This window comes from Fukomys damarensis, unplaced genomic scaffold, assembly GCF_012274545.1.
Source record: "Fukomys damarensis isolate Sample0158 unplaced genomic scaffold, DMR_v1.0_HiC HiC_scaffold_3, whole genome shotgun sequence".
Lineage (NCBI taxonomy): Eukaryota > Metazoa > Chordata > Mammalia > Rodentia > Bathyergidae > Fukomys > Fukomys damarensis.
Genome location: NW_022900915.1, coordinates 8,092,407 through 8,116,195, shown reverse-complemented (window position 1 = coordinate 8,116,195; position 23,789 = coordinate 8,092,407). Strand labels below are relative to the sequence as shown.

The window sequence follows — 23,789 nt, the reverse complement described above, 5'->3', positions numbered from 1 at the left end:
CGCTTCTGGCCCTGGTCCTTCACTTTCATAGTGAACGAACACGTTCTTGCCTTTTTGACAATTCTAAGGAGTATTTTCTAGAATGTCTTCTAATTATCCTTGCTGGGGGGGTTACCTGGGGATCAAATTTAGGACCTTGCGCTTGCAAGGGAAGCTGTTGTGCCACTGAGCTGAATCCCCAGCCCGTTAGAATGCCTTCTCCGTGGATTATGGGTCTTCAGGGAGAACCTCCCACGTCAAACCACAGGGCTGCTGTGATGCGACAGGGCCCACTTGGTTAGGGGAGCATGGGCCAGGATGTTCCCAGGCAAAGCGAGTCACCAAGTCCCACTGTGAGGGGAGAGGGCTCCACTCAGCACAGAGTATCTACTTACACTGCTTGGATTTTTAACAAAGATCTGTAACCCCTCTCATTTATTAAAATCAACGATTTTTTTCTGAGGAGCTATCCATGTAGTTCAGGCTGGCCTGGAACTCTCCTGCCTCAGCCTCCCCAGTGCTAGGGATTACAAGTGTGTGCCACTATACCCCGCTTTGAGAAAAAAACCTTTATCATCAAGAAGGCATGGTGGCACACACCTGCTATCCAAGCAATTGGGAGGCCAAGCCAGGAAGATAACCTGCTGTCAGTGAGGCCAGCCTGGACTACAGAGCGAGACAAGTCAAAAAAAAAAGACTAAAGAACATGTAGATTCCTTTCAGACAAACCTAGACGAAGTTTGCCAGCACAGGGAAGACGCAACCACCAATGCATCGGTTTCGGCTGGTGGAAGGGAAGGTCTCAAAACCACCAAATAGCCCGGCCTGTAAATAAAGCTGAGATTTAAAAAGTTCAGGCCAGCTGCCTTAGGTGTGTTCCCACCTAAGCATTTTCCTGATAAAAAATAGTAATTACAAAGCACAGCTCTCAGGTCAGACCTCTGTCAAATTACTGTGCACACTTTTCTTGGCTGCATTTTGGGGGTGACAGCACCTTTACCTTCAGGTGTAACATTCAATGTCTGATTAAAAGGTGTGGCACATATTTTTACACAAATATAGAAATCATTTTATGTAACAAATTTAAATGCAATAAATATATGCATATAGATGGTATGTATTCATCTATTTTCATTTTATTAAGATAACTAAAAGTGACACAGAAAAAGGTGTGGTGCATGACCTGGCTGGTTCAGTAGTCACCTGACCTTCCACTTGCTTATTCTTGCTGCCTGGAACACCGCTCAAAACATGCCACTACCGGTTCACCCTAGCAGCATCCCAAAGCATCATCTCCTCAGCCAGACGTGATAGCACACACCTGTAATTTCAGCACTTAGGGAGGCTGAGGCAGAAAGGTCATTGAGCTCAGCCTAGGAAACTTACTGATTCGGTCTCAAAAATTAACTTTTAAAAAGGGCCAGGTGCAAAGGCCCTGGGCTCAATTCCCAACACAAAAATAAACCCAAAACAAGAGCTTTTCTTTCCTCCAGCACTTACACCACTGTGTATTCTCAGCAGTGTCCACTCCCACCTCCTCTCCTGGGCCTGACCCACCCCACTCCATGCCCACCAGCCCTGCCTCTCCTAACTGCAGGGCCATGCAGCAGCCCCTCAAGAGGCACCGGCACCATCTGGTGCCTGGCCTCGGAGCTGGATGCAAACTTCTGGAAAGCAAGAACTTTCTTTTTCATGGCTGATAAAAATAAGACTTGGTGTGTATGTGTGGGGCGACTGAATCTTTATGTACTTTATGTACCGATGTAGAACAACCTCAAGATCTGCCAAGTGCAGATATGCGAGCTCCAGAGTGAGCTGCCCATTCCGCACAGAAGGTGTGGGGGAGACGCCCACGTGCACTTATATATATGGCTTGGATCTGCTCAGGCTACACTTGGACCAACAGCTCCCACTCTGCTCTGGCTCTTTAAGAATCAGTCCACTTTTAGAACCAACACCTCCACTTTCAGAGAGGTCTCAAAGGCCTTGCTCTATTTTGGACCGTGGAGGCGTCTTGGTGCCCCAGCGGTGCTGCCAGGCATCCCCTCCCAGGCCCTCCACACGCCAGAGCAGCACAGCCTGATGGCGCCAGCCCAGGCCTCCCTCACACCCAGACAGGGGGAAGGAAGCAGATACCACACGGCCAGACCAGTGCCGAAGTAGCCTACACGCAGGTCATTTATTAACAGAAACAACTTGAGTCTTGCTCACAGCCGGCGACCACGGCGCCCTCCCTTCCTGCGGGTGCTGTCGGAAGGGATGGGAGTGACATCCTCTGTGAGGAGAAAGAGAAAACATCATTGCCTGGAGCTGGACGGGAAGCTCCCCTGTGCTCCTGCTAGGTTCTCAAAACCCCCCTAGACTCACTTCCTGGAAGGGGAAGCAGGCCCTGAGAGCACACAGGACTCAGAGGCAGGGCAGACAGCAGGGTCCCTGACTTCTCGTCCACCAACTCTACTCACAAGTGAAAGGTGAAAATTGTCAGAAAATACCTCAGCTTTAGATTAGGAGATGTTGAAACTTGAGACCAAGAGGCCAGCGCACCTTGCTATTAACCGCACAGAAACAAGGAAGCGCTAAGAGCCAGGAGCTGGAAGGACCCAGTCAGAGATGTGAGGAGTCACCGCTCACCCTTCACTTCGCCGTCAGATGGCGTGCCCTGCTGTCTAGTGGGCAGAGACGGGGCTGCCAAATGGCCTAGCGGGAAGATGAAGACGCTCCGGACACACTAGACACTAGCAAGAAGCACCGGGAAGGGAGGGAGACGTTCGGGCAGAGATTTTCAGTCTTGTGGTGGCTTTAACAAACCTAACTACCAACAGCCAATAGACCAGACCCTCTACCCACAGGGCACAGACCATGGTTTTTGGGGTAAACACTCCAAGGTTAATCAAGGTGTTAGCTAAGAAGGGGCAACTTACCAATCCTCCCGATCTTCATCCCCGAGCGAGCAAGGGCTCTGAGGGCTGACTGGGCACCGGGCCCAGGGGTCTTAGTCCTAGAAAATGAAGGATTAACTTAGCCAAGTCAATGGGAATTCTGAAGAACCCATACTGCCCAGGTTCGAGAATCTGCAAACTTTCTGTAATGGGCCAGACAATAAATATCTTAGGCTCGTGCATCATGTCTTTTGTTGCTTACTCTCCCCAAAAGACAACAAAGATGCCTTTCAAAAACCCAAAACGATTCTCAGCCCAGACATGCAAAAACAAGTTGCAGGTCAAACCTAGCATGTGGATCTGCTTGCCCCTTACGCTTGCAGCCTGGCTCTTTTCCCTTCCCACCACAGGCTGCAACTAGGTCATCTCTCCAGCTGCTTCATCCAAGACTCCACCACCTCGGCAAAGTACCAAACAGCTTCCTGTCTGGTCTGCTCCCCGCCCGGCAGCCACCTATTCTAGCTTGTGTGTGCAAACTGACAGCAGAAGACACAGCAGGGCTCCTCGGATCGCCCGTGCACTCCTTCCTTCACGGGTGCACACGTTCAGTCTCACCTCAGGATACGGATACGCACCCATCTGCTCCTCCACCGGGAGGACGCCTGGCTGATCCTGTGGGCCTTAATCTTTGTTCTCCTGAGTGTGGAGCCTTGTGCATGCCAGGTAAGTGCTCTGTCACTGAGCTACAGCCCTGGCCCGACGTTTAAATTACAGGGCATCACCAAATCAACTCGTTTCCTGGCATTTACCCCAAGTGGAAACCACACGTGCATGGCTGCTTCACAGTAAGTATGACTCTGCCAGCCTAGGTGCCACACAAGGAGAGCAGAGGCCATGACTGCTCTTTCCCACCACTCGAACCAATTATTTCTCTTGTATATGCCTAAAATATCTTGCTCTAGATCACAAGAGGCAATCAAGACTCAAATCCTAGTGCTGTGGCACCCAAGGTCAGTCATCTACCACCACCCAGTTCCAACCTTCCGTACCTGTTTCCTCCTGTGGCCCGGAGTTTGATATGCAGGGCAGTGATGCCCAACTCCTTGCACCTCTGGGCCACATCCTGGGCAGCCAACATGGCAGCATACGGGGAGGATTCATCTCGATCAGCCTTCACCTTCATCCCACCAGTTACACGGCAGATGGTTTCCCTGGGAACAAAAGCACAGCTATCTTCATTCCCCCACAAGTATTCACCGAGTGCTACAACGCAGAATGAGAGGGTAATGGTCAGCCGAGCACTGATCCTGATCCTGGACACAAGAGCCAGGAGTGCTGCCTTCAAGGGCTCAGTTTACTGGGGCTCAAACACCTAATATAGCTCCACATTAACACTTTACACAGACATTTAACCCTCATGGGTTACTCTACAAACTCCAAAAATGAAGAAAAAACTTGCTAATGGCAGTCAGAACCTGCTCCTGGGGTTGACTTCCAGGCCACACTGCAGCCACCAAGCACTGACATCAAGGACTCGCTGACAATCATACTGTAAGGCTACAAGGTCACTCTGTGGGAAGTTACAGTATCCGTGGCCAAAATAAGCGAGCATATTTTCTTCCCTGGACAACAGTAACTGCTGTTTCCTGAGAAACCCTAAATGCTCTATCCAGTCCGTGGGTCACTTCTTCCTTCTGCCTTTACCAGCTGAATTTTGTGCCTCCCCACCCAGGTACTCACTTGCCAGAAAGATCAGTTACATGGACGAAAGTATCATTGAAGGATGCAAAGATGTGACAGACACCAAATACATTCTCCCCTTCAGCCACCTGAGGCCCGAGGCTGATCACCTGTTCTTCCTTCTTTTCCTTCCCCTTGCGAGGTGCCATTTCTGAAAGGACAAGGTCAATGTTAACAAGTCATAAGGTTTCCAGACCCCCCTTCTTTGGCTACTAAAGAGATCCTGTTTTAACCAGGGGTAGTACATGCTGGAAATCTAGGAGGCTGAGACGTAACTGAAAGTTGCCTAGCTCTTATAACTCAGCCAAACTTTCTTAAAATATAAAAGGGACAAAGAGCTGGGCATGGAGGCTGAAGCAGGAGAATTATAACGAGAGGCCACCTTGCACTACACATCCAGACTCTGTCTCCAAAAACAAAAACAAAAACAAAAACAAACTGGCAATGTAGCTTAGTGTGAGAGCCCTGGGTTCAATTCCCAGTACCACGAACAACAACAACAACAACAACAACAAAAACAACCTGCTTTGCTTCCCTGTGTCTCTACTTCCCTCCACACCCAGGACAGTGCTATACACTTTCTCATCTCTGCTCCACTAAAACCCATCTTCCTTGCACTTGGGGGATGTCAACTGCTGATTAAAAGCAAAATATGGGATCCAGGGATTTAGCCCAGTGGTTCTGCCACCTGCCTTGGGTCCACAAGGTCCCAAGTCCGATCCCCAGGACAAAACAAAACAAAACAAAAAAAGGGTGAGACAGCCCTTTTCCACCAACTACTATAAAAAAAGCATAGCTCACAGCACCTTTGGGATAAGGCTGAGGTTCTAACAACAGATCACAAGCACCCTTAACTCTCACCTAGTGGGCCTCCACAATGCAGACAACACACTGGCTTAGGTCTCTGGTGACCAGCGCGCTACTGGTAGTTTAGCAAAAGTGGACAAATCAACTTTCTCACCTGGCATGGTGCTACACACCCAAAAACCCAACACTGTGGGAGGCCGAGCAGGAGGGTGGCCTAGCCTGAGTTACTGGGTTCAAGGCCAGCCCAAAGCACATAGCAAGACCTTGTCTCACAAAAGGGTTGAGGATATAGCTCAGTGTCAAGGCCCCGCGTTCAACAGCCCCATAGCTCAAAATGAAAAATTCTTTGACCTTTACTGTTCCCTGTATATATGCTAAGAAAATTTGATCCGTGCAGTGTAACACAACAAGTGAGTTGCAGAACAGAGATTAAAACCAGGCAAAAGTGTTCTCAGTCCACATAAACCACGTCCCACACTAGGAGCATCTGGACCTGCTAGCCCCCAGATGCCATTTACAGGTTAAGCCCGAAGAAACCTTAAAGACTATATTCCAAAACCTTAAGGTCAAGGCCAATACCCATTCATGGATTGATTGGTAGTCTGAAGACCCTTCATTCAAGGGGAAGAACCTCATCGCCTGAATCCTACACCTACCCTCAGCACAGAGTTCAAGACAACACGGCCCTCCAGCCTCATTACCCAAGTCCTCGTTCCACCAGTTCCCTTCTAAAGCCAATCTAAATGCTCTTCCCGCCTCCAGCAACCCATCTCCTGACTTCTTTCCACCACTGCTGGAACCAAATCCTTCCACTTTTACTAGCACCAAATATGATATGCACTAAGTCATGCTTCCGAGAAGCCTAATGGAAAAGAGCCCTCCCCAGAAGACCAAATAACCTGCTACATCCTATAAAATAAGTACTATCATACCGTCAGACCTTGTAAAGAGGTACGTTAGCAAGACCGGGAGAATGAAAACGCAGACGACCAGGAGGGGTGCCTCCTGCCTACAGCGCCAGTCCTGAGGCTCAAGTGTAAGAACTCCCTAACGTTTTCAGAAGGATTCAAATGAAATCAGGTTATGCCTATGGATGGGGCAGACAAAATAAGCAGCACATCTAGGACCATGAGACACAAAACCACTTCAGCACTACATCTGCTCTACAACCGGAAGCCTCTACCCTAGACGTGAGAGTCTGTGTCTCTCTCCCTTACGTGCCAGTGCCCGATCACAGTATGCACCACCAGGGCAGGTCTTGGGCGTTCCACCCTCCAATCGGGTCAGGGAGTATGACGGGGAGGGGGGCGTACTGCAATGAAGGTGTCACAGGAGGGAAGCCCCAAGTTCTGGAGCAGCCTAGGAAAGTACCAATCGATTTCGGCTAATCAAACTTTCTGCATGGGGTCTACTTGTGTGCGCCTAACGCCCTCGAAGAGGGGAATGTTCACGTGCGGTATACATGCAGCCCCTACCCTCAATGTCTGGCCTAAGCCAGCCTTGCGCGCGCAGACCATGCAATGTACCCGAGTCAGCAACGTGGCCCAGGGTGCCTCAGGAGCTCCCACAGAGGGCCACAGCTGTCCCAGAATACCTCCTTGACTCCACACTACAACCCCGCGGAAGTGGAATTACTGTTATTCCTATCTTCCACACGAGACAAATTTAAAAAAGAGGTTCAGGAAGCAGCTGGCAGGTCTGAGGAGAGACCAGAAGCATTCCTCTCCCAAACCACGCTGTGCGTGCGGCCGCTCAAATGTGGCCGTAGGGCGGGATTAAGCGTTTAAGGCCTGGACTAGCACTCATCCCTTCACTCGCTTCCGCCTGACGACCACCTTCAGAGACCAGGAGCAAACTCGATCCCGAACCGGGCGGATCCGGGTCAGCCGGCCGCGCGACTCTCGCCCAGGTTTTAGCCCGACCAGAAGGACTCCAAACCCGCACCCCCAGCCCCGCCGGGTCCCCCCAGCAGAAGGATGCCGTAAGATTGTCGCGCCGGGACCTCCTACCTGCAGGGTGTCTCCAGACTCAGTTACCGGAAAGAGAGGGTGCGAGAGGGCGGGGCGACGAGTCACTTCCTGTCCCGGAAGTGTACCTTTGAGGTCATGGGGCGGGGCGAAGCGTGCATCCGGAAGACGCCGCCTTTATCATCCCCTAAAAGATTAAGACTCACCCTCGGCAAACACAGCCTACTTAAGAGAACGAAAAGAGAGAGGGGGTGGGTGTCGCTGTGAGCGAGTTTACCTGCGCGACTGTACGAAGCAAAAACACCCGCGGAGGCGAGACTGCATTAGGCGGTGGCCTGGGCTAGACAGACTTCCGCCATCCTGACTGCGGGCCTGGCAACCTGGAAGCATCAGCGCTCCTCGTGGCGCGGAGAGGAATGACAGCAACATAACCTCTAGAGTCACGTGTGTGTAACAAGATAAATTATTCGATACTTTCATGCCGGCCACTGCTAAGCAACTTGAATATAATGTTTCATTTCACAGGCTTATCATATAGGTACTGTCTTGATTTCTCTTGTACAGATAAGGAATTTTAACCGAATGTGTGGATGGAGATAAGGAGGACTAGTAGGTCTTTGCAAACAGTAGATAAAATACACATACCTATGTACACAGGCACACGCACACATAAAGCACGTAGACAGGGCATGGTGGTGCACACCTGTAATCCCAGAACCTGAGAGACTAAGGATCACAACTTCGAGCCCAGAGTTACTGAGATGCTATCTAAAACAGGGGCTGGGAATGCAGCCCTCATCTTTATTTATTTACGTATTTATTTTTTTTTTTTTGGAGGCAGGGTCTTGCTTTGTAGTTCAGGCTGGCCTTACACTCATTATATAGCCCAGGCTGGCTTCGGACTCGTGGCAATCCTCCTGCCTCAGCTTCCCTTGTACTGGGTTCACAGGTGTGCTCCACCACACCTGCTGAAAAGCCCTAAATTCAATCCTCAGCACTCCAAAAACGAAACAAAGAGCAGAAAATGTAGTACCCTTTTTCCCGTAGGAAAGCAATTTCAGAAAACTCATAAAGCAGAAACATGAAGAAAGGAGAACAAGAAAGAAGAAACGAAGTATCAGTCTTATTACCCGTTAATAGCTCGTTACTTGTCATTCGTATGTATGCATGCAAGTGTGGGAAAGGGATTTTATGTTTGTTTGATTGATTGATTTTTGGGGGGTACCTGGGATGGATCTCAGGGTTTCTGCACTGACCTACATCACCAGCTTCTTTCATCTATTAATTGACACATTGCTAATTGCCTAAGCTAAATTCCAATCTGTGATGCTCCCGCCTCAGCTTCCCAGAGCGCTGGGATTACAAATGTGTGCCACCATCCCTGACTGGCTTTCCAAAGAAAGAAACTAATGTTATAATGCTTTACACTGATGGTTAAAAAATATAACCATGCTCATTATAAATACCCAACAACACAAAGGTGTGTAAAAAAAGTAAACATCACCTTCAAATTCTGCTTGCTGGGCCGGGGATTTAGCTCAGCGGTTCCGCCGCCTGCCTTGCAAGCGCAAGGACCTAAATTCAATCCCCAGCACCAAAAAAAAAAAAAAAAAGAAAAAAAGAAATCTGCTTTCTGGAGATATCACTATAGGACATACCAGCATTGTTTCAGAAACAACTTTCTATGCCACTATGATTATGTCTATACCTATATCCTTATTCTATAAGCTATAATTTTATATCAATGAAATTCTATTGTATTTGCTATTTGGAACTTTTTTGGGAGGATTTTTTTTTGTTTGTTTGAGACAGAATCTTGCTATGTAATTCAGGCTGGCCTTCAACTCACTACTTAGCGCAGGGTGGCCTCAGGCTCACAGCAATCCTCCGGCCTCAGCCTCTCAAGTGCCAGGAATTACAGGTGTTTGCCACCATGCCCAGCTTTTTGGAATTTTTTTTTCCGGTACCAGAGATCAAACTCAGGACCTGTGTGTATGTGTGTGTGGGGGGCAGAACTGAGCATTGGACCCTGGCCCTTCACACAAAGCTACATTTCCAGCCCTTATTTATTTATTTAGAGACAGGGTCTCACATATACCAGTAGTTCAGCTGGCCTTGAACTCACTATGTAGCCCAGGCTGGCCTCAAGTTCACTACAATCCTCCTGCCTCATCCTCTGTTGATGGCTGTTTAGGTTATCTCCAGAACTTTACAACATAAACAGAATTTTCAGGAACACATTTGGAAAGAAAAAAATTGCCAGGGTGGGAGACTTATCTCAGTGGCACCCCTCCCCTATTCTACCCCCCCCGCAAGTGCAAGGTCCTGAGTTCGATTCCCAGCACCCGCCCCCCCAAAAAAGCCAGAACACACTTGAAGCTGGAGGTGCGGCTCAGCGGTACTGCGCTTGCCTAGCAGGTGGGAGGCCCTGAATTCTATCTCCAGCACTGCAAAGAAATAATAATAACAAAAATCATTTGCCATGCATGTGGTGGCACATGCCTATGGTTCTAGCTACTCTGGAGGCTGAGGCAAGCAGACCACTTGAGCCCAGGAGTTCGGGGCCAGCTGGGCAACACAGTAAGACTACCTCTTTTTCTTCTTTTCTGTTTTATTTTAGACAGGGTCTTGCTATGTTTTTCAAGCTGGCCTTGAACTCACTACATAGTCCAGGCTGAACTTGAATTCCTCCAGCCTCCTGCCTCCTCCTGCTGGGATCACAGGATTGTGCCACATGCTCGCCCTTTATTATGTTACAACATGATCAGTAACGTGGAAAAAAGAAACAGGCAAGGTAAAGAATCTTGGGGGCTGAAGCACCTACACTGGAAGAAAGTTAGCCTTGGCCGGGGAAATTGCTCAGTGGTGCTGGTGCCTGCCTCAAAGTGCAAGGTCCCGAGTTCGATCCCCAGTACAGAGAGAGAGAGAGAGAAAGTTAACCTCGTTAATAAGTGGTGCTAGAAAATAAGAACCAAGATATATTAGGGAAAGGTACAAATTTCCAATGATGAATGTAATTGTATTGCTTACCTAAAATGTACCAATAAAATTATTTTTTAAATGATGCTAGAAAAACTAGCTTTCTATGTGCCAAAGACTAAAACTAAATCCATATCTATTTTTTTTTCCTTTCTGGTTCAGGGGATCAAACTCAGGACTTTGCACTTGAAAGGCCCCACTGAGCTAAATCCCCATTCCCTTAAACCCATCTTTCACCGTGCACTAAACTAAAATCAAATGGATCAAGGATCTAAATATTAAACAGAAATGCTAAATCTCCTGGAAGATAGGTTGGTAAAACTCTTGCATACATAAGTGTAGGCAAAGGCTCTATAACAAAACCCTGATAGCACACAAACGATCACAAAGAATCAACAACTGGGATCTCAGCTCATTAAAAACTCTGCACAGCAAGAGTGAAGAGGCAACCCATAACGAAGTAAAAAAAATTTTGCCAGCTGTTCCTCGGACAAAGGACTAATATCAAGAATAAAGAACTCAAAAAACCAGACCCCCCCAGATTTAAAGACTCAACCCCAAAATGGGCATTTGAAACGAACTGACATTCCTCAGATGAAGAAATGCAGATAAATATATGAAAGAATGTTCAACATCACGGCCACTCGAGAGAAGCGAATTAAAAGAATGTTGAGATTCCATGTCACTCTGGAAAGAACGGCTATTATCAAGAAATCAACCAACATCAAATGCTGGTGGGGCTGTGGGGAAAAGGAACTCTTCACCATCGGTGGGAGTGCAGACTGGTGCAACCGCTGTGGAAATCAGTGTGAAGATTCCTCAAGAAACTGGAACTGGAGGTTCCATTTAACGCAGCACTCTTCCTTCTTGGCATCTTCCTGAAAGAATTAAAAGCTTCCTATGAAAGCACCATCTGCACACCCATGTTTATAGTGACACAGTTTGTGATAGCTAAATTCTGGCCCAGGTGCCCATCAACAGATGAACGAATAAAGAAGATGTGGGGTTTTAATACAATGGAGTACAACCCTGCTGTAAAGAAGGATAAGCTTGAGATATTTTCAGCTGAATTGATGCACCTTGAGACCATATCTTCAGTTAAAAAAAACTGGGACGCACATATTTAAATGCCACATTATTGGGGGAAAAAATGAGAACCAAGACCTATTATGTAAAGGTACAAGATCCCAATGATGAATGTAACTGTACTGTATACCTAAAATGTACCGATAAACTCAATGAGAAAAAAAATAAATACCACAGTATCTCTCTAGTGTGAGAAACTGAAAGTGTGAATAAAGACTAAAATGTATAACAGATAAAAAATGTATAACATATTGAGAAATGGGAAGAAAATGGGGAAAAGGGAGGAAAGGAGGGGGAAAGGAAAGAAGGGACAAGAAAAAGAAAGAAAATGGAAGCAAAGCTTTTGAAACTAAGGAGAGGAAGAGGGGTTGAAGGGAAGGGAGGGAAATGGAGAAAAAAAGAAATAGAAACACCAAGTACAAGTGGTGCCACTGCCTGCCTCACAAGTGCAAGGTCCTGAGTTCAAGCCCTAGCACCAATAAAATAAAAAAGAAATACCATGTACAAGTACAAATTCCCTATGAGGAATGTGAGCATTATGTACATCTAGAAAGTACCAGCAGAAGAACGTCCGCTTTTTTAAGTAAATCGTTAAATTGTGGGGCAAAAAGCAAAATAAAAAAAAAGTCTCCTGAGGGCTGCGAGGAGGTGGGTAGCATAGGCGGAAGGGGGTCAGGAGCACGGAGAGAGGAGACCTGCCAGCATCTCAGCGCCCACAGGCCGAGCAGGGCTGGCGTCTGCCGGGAAGTAGATGTAAGGTTGAGGTCAGAGAGCGGGCAGGTGTCGCGGCCCCTTCTACTCAGGCGGCGCTGCGGGCTTCGGACAGAGGGCACAGAACCCGCTTCTGTCCCTACACGTTCCGCGAGCCTCAGTGCAGAGGAGGCTCAGCAGCCCGATACACGGCCGAGAGGCGGCGAGGAACTGAGGACCTGAGGTGAGACCAGGCCGGATGCGGAGCTCGCTCCTGAGCAGAGTCAGGGTCCACCCCGGGGCGGGGGTGCAGCCAGTGCAGCTGCATGGACGCCGGCCGCAGCCCGACTGAACTTCCGGGGGCCGGATTCGACCTAGGTTGTGAGTTTGTCGAGAAAAGACAACTTGAGAGGAATTGAGGGTGTGTGAGGGAAAGACGGATAGAACTGCGCATGGCACCGAAGCTGGGGAGCAGAAGCAGGAGTGCCCCGGGGTGAGGGACGGTGAGTGGCCGTGGGTGGCGGGCAAAAGGACAAGATGGTTAGATAAGAAGAGGTCAAGGGACTGGAGGCTGGGCTTTGGAAGCATCGTCTTTGCGAAGACTGAAATGACCAAGAGTTACAACCCAACAGACCGGGTGAGCAGGAGTCCAGGGCAAAGCCTCGGGGAAGGCTGGGTGTGACCCGGGGGTCCGGAGATGTCACGACATGAAATTACAGCAGGGGCCTCTGAGGGACGAGAGGGACAAAGCCTGCGCGCAGGAATGAGGAGCAGCGGCCTCGTCCCCGCGTCCTCTGGCTTCCCCATTCCCGCTACCTTCCCGCCCTTCACAGGCTCTGGAAAAGGGAAAGACCTTACACAGTACCGCGGGAGAGCAGGCTCCTAGGACCAGGCGGGCCTGTGGCCTTGGGAGGCGCGGGGTGACAGCAGAGACCGAGTGCACGGCCTAGCGCCCCGCAGGCCCCACAGTCCAGGGGTGGGGGTGACAGAAGCAGGACGAGGTTAGGACTGAACACGGTTTCCAGCGACGCCCGCACCCGGCCATCAGCCAGGCCCTGTGCCCAGCGAGCAGCGCGCATCCCCGAGGGTCCTCGGCCACCACAGGACGCAGGAGGCCAGCAGAGGGTCCGCGGTGGAACTGGGCGCCGTCGGGGTCCAAGCGGTCTGAGGTCTGACTGCGGGGCCGACACTTTTGACCTCAGATCGGAGCGGCTGGCTCCGAGAACCTGCAGCTTGGAGGGACGGAGAGCAGAGCCGAGCCGGCGCGAACGCGGCTTCTCCGCAACAGGGCCTGCTGCTCGCCCACAGGCGGTTTTCTCCCTCTGCAAGGTGGTTTTGCAAGCGACAGAGAGGGAAGAGGGGTGGGGAGGGGAAGCCGTGGCTAGAGAGGGCTCGCGGACGCCAGGGCCCTGGCCGTGAGCCGGTCCCCAGCCCGGCGTGGCCCTGTGAGTCGCGCACACCCTCGGGTCCGGATGGCTCGGCCGAGGCCGCGCCCGCTCGCCTTCCGGAGGCCTCGGCCTGGGGAGGATGGGCTGAGCCCGGCAGGGAGAGGGGCGCGAGGCCGACGGCTGGGCGGCCCTGATCGCGCTCGGCTGGGCTCGGGCCGGGCTCTTTCCGCGCCCCTTGACCGCGGGGGCCCCGCCTTGGGGTGCGGACGGTAGGGGCGGGGCCCGGGGCAGCCGCCCCACTCGAGCGAGCGCGGCGCAGGGGCGCAGGACGCCTGCTCGCGCCGGGCGGCCGCTAGATGGCGCCAGGAGCCCGCGCTGCACAGGGAGGCTCTGCCGGGCTGGGCTGGCAGGAGCGGGAAGGGCCCTAGGAGGCAGTTTAGCAGGTCGGTGTCCGGAGGAAGGCAGGGTGCGTGTGTGCAAATGTTCACTTCAGTCCCGACCTCCCCCGGGTAGGGCCGCGATGTGAGCAGGACCTCGGTGTACACACTTCCGTGCTCCAGCACATCCCCAAAACTCAGATTACTTCGCTTGGGCCGGCGGGGGTTGGGGGGGAGATTTTAAAAGTTTTTGTTTTTGTTTTTGTTTTTTTAATCTGTTCTTGGTTCTTTGAGGCTGGCTCTGAACTCGCCGGGATCCTCCTACCTCAGGCTCCGGAGTGCTGGGATTACAAAGGTGTGCTTCTTGCCCTGCCTCTTGCTGACTCTCCAAAGCCAGAGTGAACTTTTAAAGACACCAGTGGGAGAAGGGGTACCCTGTAATCTCAGCACTCGGGAGGCGGAGGCAAGGGGGACGCCACATCTTTGAGGACAGCCTAGGCTGTAGTGAGTTCAAGGCCAGCCAGAACCACATAGTGAGACCCTGTCTCAACATGTGCCTCCCCCACAAAAAAAGAGGAAAGAAGATGAGCAAGAGTGGAAATACGGGTGGGAAGATGTTTAACCTAAGTGAGGGGTGATATGGCATGGGCCAAGGTGGCAGGCGTGCAGCCAGTGTGGGGTGCACACTTGTAATTCCAGCATTTGGGAGGCTGAGGCTAGGGGATCACCTTCAAGGACAGACTGGACTACGGTATCAAGACCTTATCTCAAAAATCAAAATAAGGGTCCAGGGATTTAGCTCAGTGGTTCCGCCGCCCGCCTCTCTAGTACAAGGACCCTAGTTGGATCCCCTATACCAAAAAAAAAAAAAAAAAAAGGATTTGGGAATAGATTAGAGGGAAACTTTGGAAACAGGGTGTGTAGCATTCTCAGATGAGTTGGACATGGGTGAGGATGATTCTAGATTCAGATTTGAGCCATGAGTAATCAACAGAACTATTTACCATGCTGGGTAGCCTGGGGCAGGCCATGGCTCAGATGAAAGGCTGGAGTCAAGCTCAGCCCTGGTTCTTTTGTTTGTTCGTTTTTTGAGACAGGGTCTCACTATGTAGTTGAGACTGACCTGGAACTCACCGTGTAGCCCAGGCTGGTCTCGAACTCACGGTGATCCTCCTACGGCAGCCTCCCGAGTGCTGGGATTACAGGTGTGAGCCACCACACCTGGCCAGGCCTGGTTATTTTGAGTCTGTGTTATATCCCAGGGGAAAGACAGGAAAAGCAGCTGGAGCGCACTGGAAATCTTAAGGCTGCTAATGTCACTTTGGAGCCTCTAGATTATATTTAATGCTGAGGGATTAGATGAGATTGCTTCAGACACCCCCGCCCCAAGTCTGGGCAGCTCCACAGTGGGAGGCAGTGAGGCCCTCACTTGGTGCTCAGGGAGGCCGCGATGGTGGTCGCAGTGCCAGAGCAGAGAGGCCTCTCTGAGGATCGGAGGCCAAAGCAGAACCTGACCACACCAGGGGGACCCTGGGGCAATGGGGAGGAGCTGGACAAGCAGACTGTCTGGTTGGGGCCTCCTTTCCCAGGGCCCCTTCCCCCACAGCCATCTGGTAGGGCCTAAAGGCTCACCGACCCTGGGGTGGGTGGAGGTGGGGGCAGCCTCCGGACGGGGCTGTAATTTCAGCTGGAGGCAGGACTCCTGCACTGCAGCCACCTGGCCTGGGGTTCTCTTTCGGGCTCTCCCCTCCCTGTCTTGGCTGCAGTACCACCCCCAACTGCAGCAACCCAGCATCTCACCCAAGGGCCAGGCTCTGGGAGCAGCCACCTGCCAGCTTCCACCTGGAAAGGCACTGAGGCCAGAGGCCCCACACCCCCAGGGGCCCTGGTAATTGGAGGGGCTGCTAAGCTTAATTGGTGGTTGTGAAGCCCAGGAAACTGCATCTGAGGGCCCCCCAGTGTTTCATCTTCAACTCTCTCCCCCAGCCTGGATGAAAGGACCAGGGAGGGGCCAGGTATTAATAGTAATAATTAGGTTCCCTAATAAAGCGAAGAAATGGGATTATCACCGAGCTCAACTTGTCCTCCCCTCCATCTGCCTCTTCTCTCCTTCCTGCTGTTGGCTTTTCCCTCACCCGCTTTTCCTTCTTTATCCTTCTTTCTGTTGCTTTAGACCTTGCCGGTTCGTCCTCTGGCTTTGGAGCCTTGGGGCCTGCCTGCCCCCCTTGGTGACCCCAGCCGTCTGTGCCAGGGTATCTTGGGTGCTGGGACTGGGGAACAGCGCTGTGCTAGTCTGGGTTGCAGAGGAAGAGTGGGCGGAGCTGCAGGGGTGGGAGAATGTGTGCTGTGAGGGTGTCTGCTCATTCATTCATTCACTGTTGTACGAATTTGAACAGCACAGACGGGGATCCCACTCCCCAAAGTGGACATTCTAGCAGGGAAGATGGAATTAAACCATAAACTGACATGGTACAATGTCCCGTGACGGGAATGAATAGGGTCCTCATGAAGCACTGGGGGGGGGGACCAGGCCGGTGACTTTTGGGCAGAGCCCTGCAGGGTGAAAGAAAAGCTGAGAAGCTTCTGGATGGGGAGAATGGCCCGGGGGTAGCTGGGAGGCTAAGTGGAGATGGGCAGGGGCCAGAGCTGGGTCCCTGCGTAACCAATGGGGTCTTACAGGTCTCTGTGCTCTTGCTGTCCTGACGTTCTTTCTCTTTATTTTGTGGTATTTGGGATCAAACACAGGGGTGCTCTATCATGAGCTACATCCCTAGCCCTTATTTTTTTTAATTTTTGAAATGGTCTCACTAAGTTGCCCAGGCTGGCCTCAGATGTGCAATCCTCCTCTCTAACCCTCTAGGGTGGCCTAGATTACAGGCACATACCAGTGAAACCATCCTGAAATTCTTTTTTTTTTTTGGTACCGGGGATCGAACTTGGGTCCTTGAGCTTTCGAGGCAGGCCGTGGCACCCCTGAGCTAAATCCCTAGCCCTGAAATTCTTAATTGTTGAACAAAGGACTCTGCATTTTCACTTTGCATTGTACCCCACAAAGTATGTAGCTGGCCTTCAACGGGAGGCTGGCAAAATAAGTGCGTGTCTATGTAGAAGTTTGGGGCTCCTGCCAAGCTGTGTTTGGTGGGTGAAGGAACAAGTGGGTGAATGATCTGTGTGGAGCGCCTTGACGGGGGTGTCTCGGTCCACACTGCCTAGACCTGGGGCTGCTGCTGACTGTTTTCACCCCAAATGTGGCCCCATCTGGCGGCCCCCAACCTGTGGCATTGCTGAGTGTGCAGCAGGCCTGAACCCGCACCCTGGGCATGGGGCCTTGCAGCCTGAGAGACTTGATGTGACGCTGACACTGAGTAGTGGACGTGGCTAACCGGACTTGGTGCCTGTGATTTGTTTCTCTGAGCCTCAGTTTCCTCATCTGTGAAATGAGAGCCACCAATTAATTGTTGCGAGGATTAGATAAAGTAATGAAGGGAACGCTCTTGGCAGAGTCAGAGCTTGGTAAATATTTGCAGTAATAATAACAGTTATTATTCTTTGACAGTCTCTGGAGGCTTGGGTAAACATTTACCTCTGGCCCTGAGTCTACATAGTCATGAGCAAGTCCCGTCATCCTCCTGGGCCTCCGACTCCTCTTCGGTTCAGTTGAGACCATAGCAGCCTGACCCTTCTCTACTCTGGACGGTCAGGGCAGGCAGCGCAGTCACCACGGGGAGCCTGGGACACCGCTGTGCACTGGGAGGGGCTCCGCATCCCGGCCCCTGCTCTCTCCTCATCTAGGCCTTCTCCAAATCTGCCCACTCAGGAAGAACAGCGCCCACCAGCCCTTTCAAGAATAGAACAGGCAGTCCCTGCGGCCCCAAGTCGAGTGCGTCAAGCTCACGTCCGGGGTTGGATGAGAGGAGGAAGATCCAGGAGCTGGGCCGGTTGGCAGGAGGATGAGCTGAGAGGAAGAAGTGGCAGGAGCCAGAATTCCCAGTGGCCTTGCTTCCTGCTTTGCCGCGGGGCAGGAAGAAGCCGGGAAGCTGCAGAGAATTAGTGGCTGCCAAAAGGCCCACTTCAGTGCCAGCTCCTCTCCCCAGGCGGGTTTGCAGGAGGCTCCACAGCTCTTGGGAAGACTGAGAAGCGGAACCTCGGCCCCCACAGAGTCCTGAGACATCAGAGGGGAAGCTGAGGGGCCTTCAGCACCATCCCTTCTGGATAAGGCAGACCATGGGGTCAGGCTGGCCGGGCCACACCTGGGCTGTGCCACAGCCCTGTCTCAAAACAATCATAAAAGAAAAAGTGAGGCGGGGAGCCACCCAGCAAGTGGCGGTGATGGTCTGTCAGGTTTGTAGTCTAAAGCCATTTCCGGTATTTTGCTATAGTTTTGCTGGTAACATTCATCCATTCTTTCAATGACTGTTTACACGGCTGGCAGTCAGGATCTGATGGGCTCCTGGAGGCGCATTAGGATGGCAGAGTAAGCCCTAGCATTTAGTCACCATTTAAAGGCTTCGCCATGTGTTCAGATCCTCACTACTGCGACTGGGTCCACAGAGGGGGAGACCGGGGAAGCCGCAGACGCCAGGCCCTGAGCAGCTCTGGGAGCCGAGCCCAGGTCCCCTCGCTCTGCGCTCTGCCAAAGCTGGGCTCCAGGTCTACCTTCCCGATGGGCCCTGTCCTCCTCCCAGCGCTGCTTTGGCAGAGCCGGATCCGCAGAGGCTAAAAGTTGAGCTGTTTTCTGTCGCCCTCCACATCAGGATCTTTGTCATTTCCTCCCTGACAACCTTGGGGCTTTCCTCAGAGGGGAAGCGCGGCCTGGAAGCAGCCAGTGGAAAACGTGGCTGCGGGGTCTCCTGACCTTTGTCTCGCATCCGGGTGCTCTGAGCAGAGAGGGCTTCCTGGGTGGGGGCTGAGCCTGGGATTCGGGACTTAGACCGGCCTCCTTCTGGCTCTGTGCACAGAGAAGAGTCGCAGCCCCTCTGGGGCTCAGCTTCCCACCTGTAACCCGGGACAGTGACGAATCCCTCTGCGTGGCGCTGGGGCTGGGAGTTTCGTGTTGAGGGGGGGCTCTGTCCGCCTTTCCTTGTGGGCGCTTGTGTGGGTCTGGTGCACACGGGCTGTGCCGGGGCTTTGGAGTGGGACTCAGGGCTGGCGCAGACGGGGAAGCCGGTCCTCATGAACAGAGTCTTTCGGTGCAGCGCGCAGCTCCAGCTTGGTGCCTTTCCCAGTTGCCTCCTGTGTCCAGGCCCCTGACAGAACTGACGTCTGAGACTGAGGGAGCCAGGGACGGTTTCTCCCGAGGACGCTTCTGCTGTGATCTGAAAGCTTGTGTGCTCCCGGCCGTTCTATGGCAACCCAACCCCAGTGAGGTGCTTTAGGAAGCATGTGTGGGTGATTGGGAGGCGAAGGCATTGATACCCTCATGACTAGAACAACGGAACTCGTTTATGGCCCTCTGCCACTTGAGGACACAGCGAGAAGATGCCACCCACGAGCCAGGAGTGAGAAGCTGGGTTTTGGTCAGGTATAGCATCTGCTGGAGCCTTCATTTTAGATCTCTCAGTTTTTAGAATTGTGAGAAACAAAGTTCTAGCGGGGTGCAGCGGCACATGCCTGTCATCCCAGCATTCTGGGAGTCTGAGACAAGAGGGTGACAGACAGGTTCAGGTCCCACCTGAGAATTTAGTGGGACCCTGTCTCCAAATAAAAAAGTAAAGAGGTCTGAGGATGTAGCTCAGAGTCAGTGCCCTGGGTTCAGTTCAATCCCCAGTACCACAAAAAACAAAACAAAACAAAACACCCCAAACCATCCAGTCTGTGATATTTTATTATAACAGCACAAGTGCACTGAGACACATCCTGAAGCCAAGAAGGCATGCACTCAGACACAGTGCTTCTGGGTTTTCCCCAAGCCTTTTCTTTTCTTTTTTTAGACAGGGTCTTGCTGTGTAGTTCGGGATGGCCTAGAATTTGCATCAATCCTCCTGCCTCAGCCTCCTGAGTCTGGGATTACAGGCAAGCGCCCCCACGCCTGGCTTCCGCAGCTTTCTTGATATCTTGCCATGTCAGTTTTGCTCCCTGACTTTCCCACCTGCAGAGGAAGGTCAGGGAGCTGGGGCAGGTACAGGAAGAGGAGACTCATGGCTTCCCGGTGTCCCTCTTGGCAGAGTGCATCGCTCACCTTGTGCCTCACCTGGGAAACCCCTCTGCTCTTGGGTCTTGGTTTCACTGTCTGCACTGTGAAAGGCCTGTAGCATTTGCCCTCAGAGTGGCCTGTGGCCTTCCAAGCCCCACTGGGCCCCTGACCTCTGCCCTCCCAGGTCTCCAGGCTCTAGCCCAGAGCAAATGGAGACCAGTCCCACCCTCAAGGGAGCCCATCTGGGGTTTTACTCCCCAACTCCATCTGCTGCCCAGGCCCCAGACACTCTCCAAAGTGAACGAAGACCAAGGGGAGGAGGAGGGCCATGCCCCTCCCCAGGAGGACTCTGGAGGAAGTTGTCTGGTGCGCAGGGACTGAGAACATCCGAGGAGCTGGGGGAACAGTTCTGGAGGGGGCAGTGCCCCCTTCTCTGCCAGGCTGGGCGAGATGGTGGGGGCGAGGGCTCCTTGCTCCCTCCTACCCCAGGACTCTGCATGGGTCCAGACTTCTTTCCATACAGAGACACGGGAGGGGCTTCACAAGCAGTCTTGGGGTACACTGAACATTCATCTGGTGGAACCACAGTTGCAGTATTCCAAAACCTTAGTGTGCTGCAGAATTCTGGGGCCTCAGAGGCCTGGCACGCTGGAATGTTAGAAGAGTGAGTCATTTGGTTTTTGACTTTTAAACTATGCTCCCAATACTGGCCAGCGGCTTCAAGTGGCTTTGGAGTCCTTGGAATGTGCCACAAGTGTGGGAGACACTGGGGCGTCTGAAGACCTTTGTACAAAGCAAAGAATTGGAAGATCCCTCATGGATAATTTCCTCATATTAATTCCATGTCAAAATGATAGCATTCGGTAGGCTGGGTTAAATACGATATACTTTTAAAATTAATTTAACTTGTTTCTTTGGCATTAAAGTGTGGTCTAGGGGTATGTAATTCAGTGGTAGAGCATGTGCTTAGCAACAAACAAAAACACTGCTACTACTTTATGGCACAATTGTAATGTATTGTGTGTAAATACCGCATTCTCTTCATCTAGGTGATAGGGCTGTGAGGGCAGGCTGATCAGCTGACCTAGGGCAGCATATGAGCTAGTTGCAGTGAATGCATGCATGTGTAGTGTGTGTGTGTGTGTGTGTGTGTGAGAGAGAGAGAGAGAGAGAGAGAGGGAGAGAGAGAGAGAGAGACAGGGACAGGGTCACAAAGAAGGAAGATAGACAGAGAACCCAGAAAGGTGGGTAAAAATAACAGCAACAACTATAGCTACGCCAGGCTTTGGTGCTAAGCAGTTTCTTAGTATCTCATTTAATCCTCTCAACAACACTATGGGCTGAGTATTATTACCCACATTCGAGAAAGACACAATTGCAGCCAAGTTACATGACAGTGACTGAGGACCATCTCATCTCAAATCTAAGTGTGGGATGGAGGGAGGCTTTGCAGAAATGGAGCTATGGGGGTGCTGGGGAGGATGAATGAGTGCGGTTGTGTGTGGTGTCATTTCCAGGCGCATCCCAGGATGGATCCAGCCCAGACAGGCTGGAGTGGAGGGAGGGCCTTGGAATGGTAAGAATTTCCCTGCCTGTTGGAGCAGATAGCCCCAGCTGAGGGCTGGCCACCAAGCCCCTCCCAGAGCCACTTCCTCCCTTTCTGTCTGCCCTGCTTCCTCCCCAGGACCCAGGACCAGGTCTATCCTGACCTGGGGACTTGGTCCTTTCAGGGGCTCCACCTCCTACCTCTGCCTGCGGGCAGAAGCCGGAGGAACAGCCCTGGGCCTCCTGGTGGTCTTACCCCTGCCTCCAGCTCTGCCCTCCTGATCAGGATTGGCTCCTCCCTGGGCTTCAGTTTCCCCTTTGTATAAGGAAGGAGAATTGAACTCATTTGACTAGTTCAGGAGTCACAAACTCAGATGCCAACGGAGTCCAGGAGAATAATGCAAACTGGAAAACAGCAGGGGTATGGCTCAGTGGTGGATCCACTGAGCCTGCCTGGGATCCCAGATGCCTTGGGTTTTTTTTCTGAGACTGGGTCTTGCTATGTAGTTCAGACTGGCCTAGAACTTGGAGTGATCCTCCTGCCTCAGCCTCTCCAATGCTGGGATTGTAGATGTGCATCACCACAGCCTTGGGTTTAATCACTAGGGAAGACCAGGCAAGCTGGGCATGAGGGTGCAGGCCTGTAATCCCAGCACCCTGGAAGGCTGAAGCAGGACTGTAAATTCAAGTCCTGCCTGAGCAATTTAGGACTTAGCAAGATATCTCATGTAAAAAAGATTTTTAAAGGTTGGGGGTGTAGCTCAGTATGCAAGCCCTGGGTCCAATCCCCAGCACCAAAGGTGGGGGGGGAACAACCCAAACCGTGGTGGCTGTTTAAATGCGGAATGGTGGGTGCGGAGGGGAGGGTGAGCCAGGCCACACCGGCCTTCCATTCCATGGCCTAGGCCTGGGCTGGCCTCCACCTGGCCCTGCCCACAGGGAACTTCAGGCCTCAGTCTGATAACAGTCGATGAAGACCACTGGGGCTTGGAATATTTTCCTTATCATCTTGTGACACCCATCATAAAGAACACAGAGAAAGGGAAAATTGACTGGTTCTATCTGTTTGGAAGCTGTTATCTTATTGTCTCCGAGGAGTCTGAGGATCTTTTACCCACTTCTGTTTTGTAGGTCCAGTTAAACCTGACTTGAAAGGACTTGGTCAGTGGCCTCAAGACCTTTCTCTCTGTGTAGCTCCTCTCTCCTGCAGCTTGGTCGAACCTCCATTTCCTCTTCCATAAAGCAGGGTGAAAATCTCCAGGGGCCCCCGGGAAATGGTGTAAGAATAAGAAGGTGCTTTGTTTATTTACTATTTATTTTTGTGGTACTGGGGATCAAACTCGGGACCGTGCGCTTGGGATACAGTGGCACACTTGTGATTCTAGCACTCCACTCTTGGGAAGCACATTTTTTCAGCAGCACTCATCCTGAGCACTTTTCTCCATGGAAGTCAATGGACGGGAGGACAAAACGTGCAGTTACTCCTCAGCGCAAGCAGCTGCAACTCTGCCAGTTTACCAGTAAACTCCACTTCTTCAGGGGAGCCAATGGGGAGGCTGAGGCAGGAGGATTGGCACGAATTTGAGGCCAGCCTGGGCCACAGTGAGTTCAAGGCCAGCCTGAGATATATAGTGAGACCTGTCTTAAACAAATAAAAAGTGCTACATATAAAAGGGACTGTGCTAGCCACAGGGAGTACAGGTGTTCTGGGAAGACCTCGCAAGCACCTTTAGCTTCTTCCTGACAGGAAACCTGGCCCCCAAGATGGAACCTCGCTAGGTACCCACTGGAGAAGCTTTTCAGTCAGCAGCATCACTGAGGGCAGTGGGTGTCAGGGGGAAGGGGAGGGAATCCTGAGGGAGCATGGGAGAGAGGGAAGGAAAGGCCACACCCAGGCATCTTGAGTGGTTGGGGGCTCATGGCCCCGGAAATGCAGGGGCAGCGCAAAGAGCAAGAAGTAAGTCTTTTAGTTGAACAGACTCGGATTCGAAGCCTCTTCTGCCCCTCCTGCCTGTGTGATCTTGGGGAAGTTACTTCACATCTCTGAGCTGTCTCTGGGTTGCTGAGGTCACAGATGTAAGACAGCAGGTGCAGCCACAGTAAGGTGTTGTTTGCTGCTGCTGACTTTCCTCAGGCTCCACTTCAGAGTCTTTGGTTTCCAGAACAATTTCTTTCTTTCCTTTTTTTTTTTTTTTTTTTTTTTTTTTTTTTTTTTTTTT

At 51.6% G+C, this 23,789-nt stretch overlaps 2 protein-coding genes across 2 annotated transcripts; both read right to left on the bottom strand.

The window, feature by feature from the left end:
• Nucleotides 1-2,131: 2,131 nt before the first annotated feature.
• Rps14 (ribosomal protein S14) lies at nt 2,132-7,511 on the bottom strand. The gene is made up of 5 exons (XM_010627182.2): nt 7,415-7,511; nt 4,599-4,749; nt 3,908-4,069; nt 2,901-2,977; nt 2,132-2,254 (listed from the first exon to the last, which is right to left on the bottom strand). The coding sequence occupies exons 2-5, from the start codon at nt 4,745-4,747 to the stop codon at nt 2,187-2,189; spliced, it is 456 nt and encodes a 151-aa protein (XP_010625484.1). The 5' UTR covers nt 4,748-4,749; nt 7,415-7,511; the 3' UTR covers nt 2,132-2,186.
• On the bottom strand, nt 7,477-17,214 carry LOC104864363 (skin secretory protein xP2-like). The gene is made up of 5 exons (XM_033765532.1): nt 17,134-17,214; nt 15,322-15,422; nt 12,986-13,939; nt 11,186-11,229; nt 7,477-7,559 (listed from the first exon to the last, which is right to left on the bottom strand). Exons 1-5 carry the CDS (start codon nt 17,212-17,214, stop codon nt 7,477-7,479), a joined length of 1,263 nt encoding a protein of 420 aa, XP_033621423.1.
• Nucleotides 17,215-23,789: the final 6,575 nt, after the last annotated feature.

Excerpts from the sequence above, each read along its gene's own strand:
- Rps14 (XM_010627182.2), bottom strand. The coding sequence starts at position 4,747 with ATGGCACCTCGCAAGGGGAAGGAAAAGAAGGAAGAACAGGTGATCAGC. Across the intron at positions 4,070-4,598 it reads GTAACTGATCTTTCTGGCAA|GGAAACCATCTGCCGTGTAA; the intron begins GTGAGTACCTGG and ends TTTTGTTCCCAG. Across the intron at positions 2,978-3,907 it reads CGGGCCACAGGAGGAAACAG|GACTAAGACCCCTGGGCCCG; the intron begins GTACGGAAGGTT and ends TTCATTTTCTAG.
- LOC104864363 (XM_033765532.1), bottom strand. The coding sequence starts at position 17,214 with ATGCCCAGGGTGCGGGTTCAGGCCTGCTGCACACTCAGCAATGCCACA. Across the intron at positions 11,230-12,985 it reads CTGCTCTCCCGCGGTACTGT|GAAGATGCCAAGAAGGAAGA; the intron begins GTAAGGTCTTTC and ends TAATTCTTTCAG. Across the intron at positions 7,560-11,185 it reads TGCGTTAAATGGAACCTCCA|GGGATGATAAAGGCGGCGTC; the intron begins GTTCCAGTTTCT and ends TTAATCTTTTAG.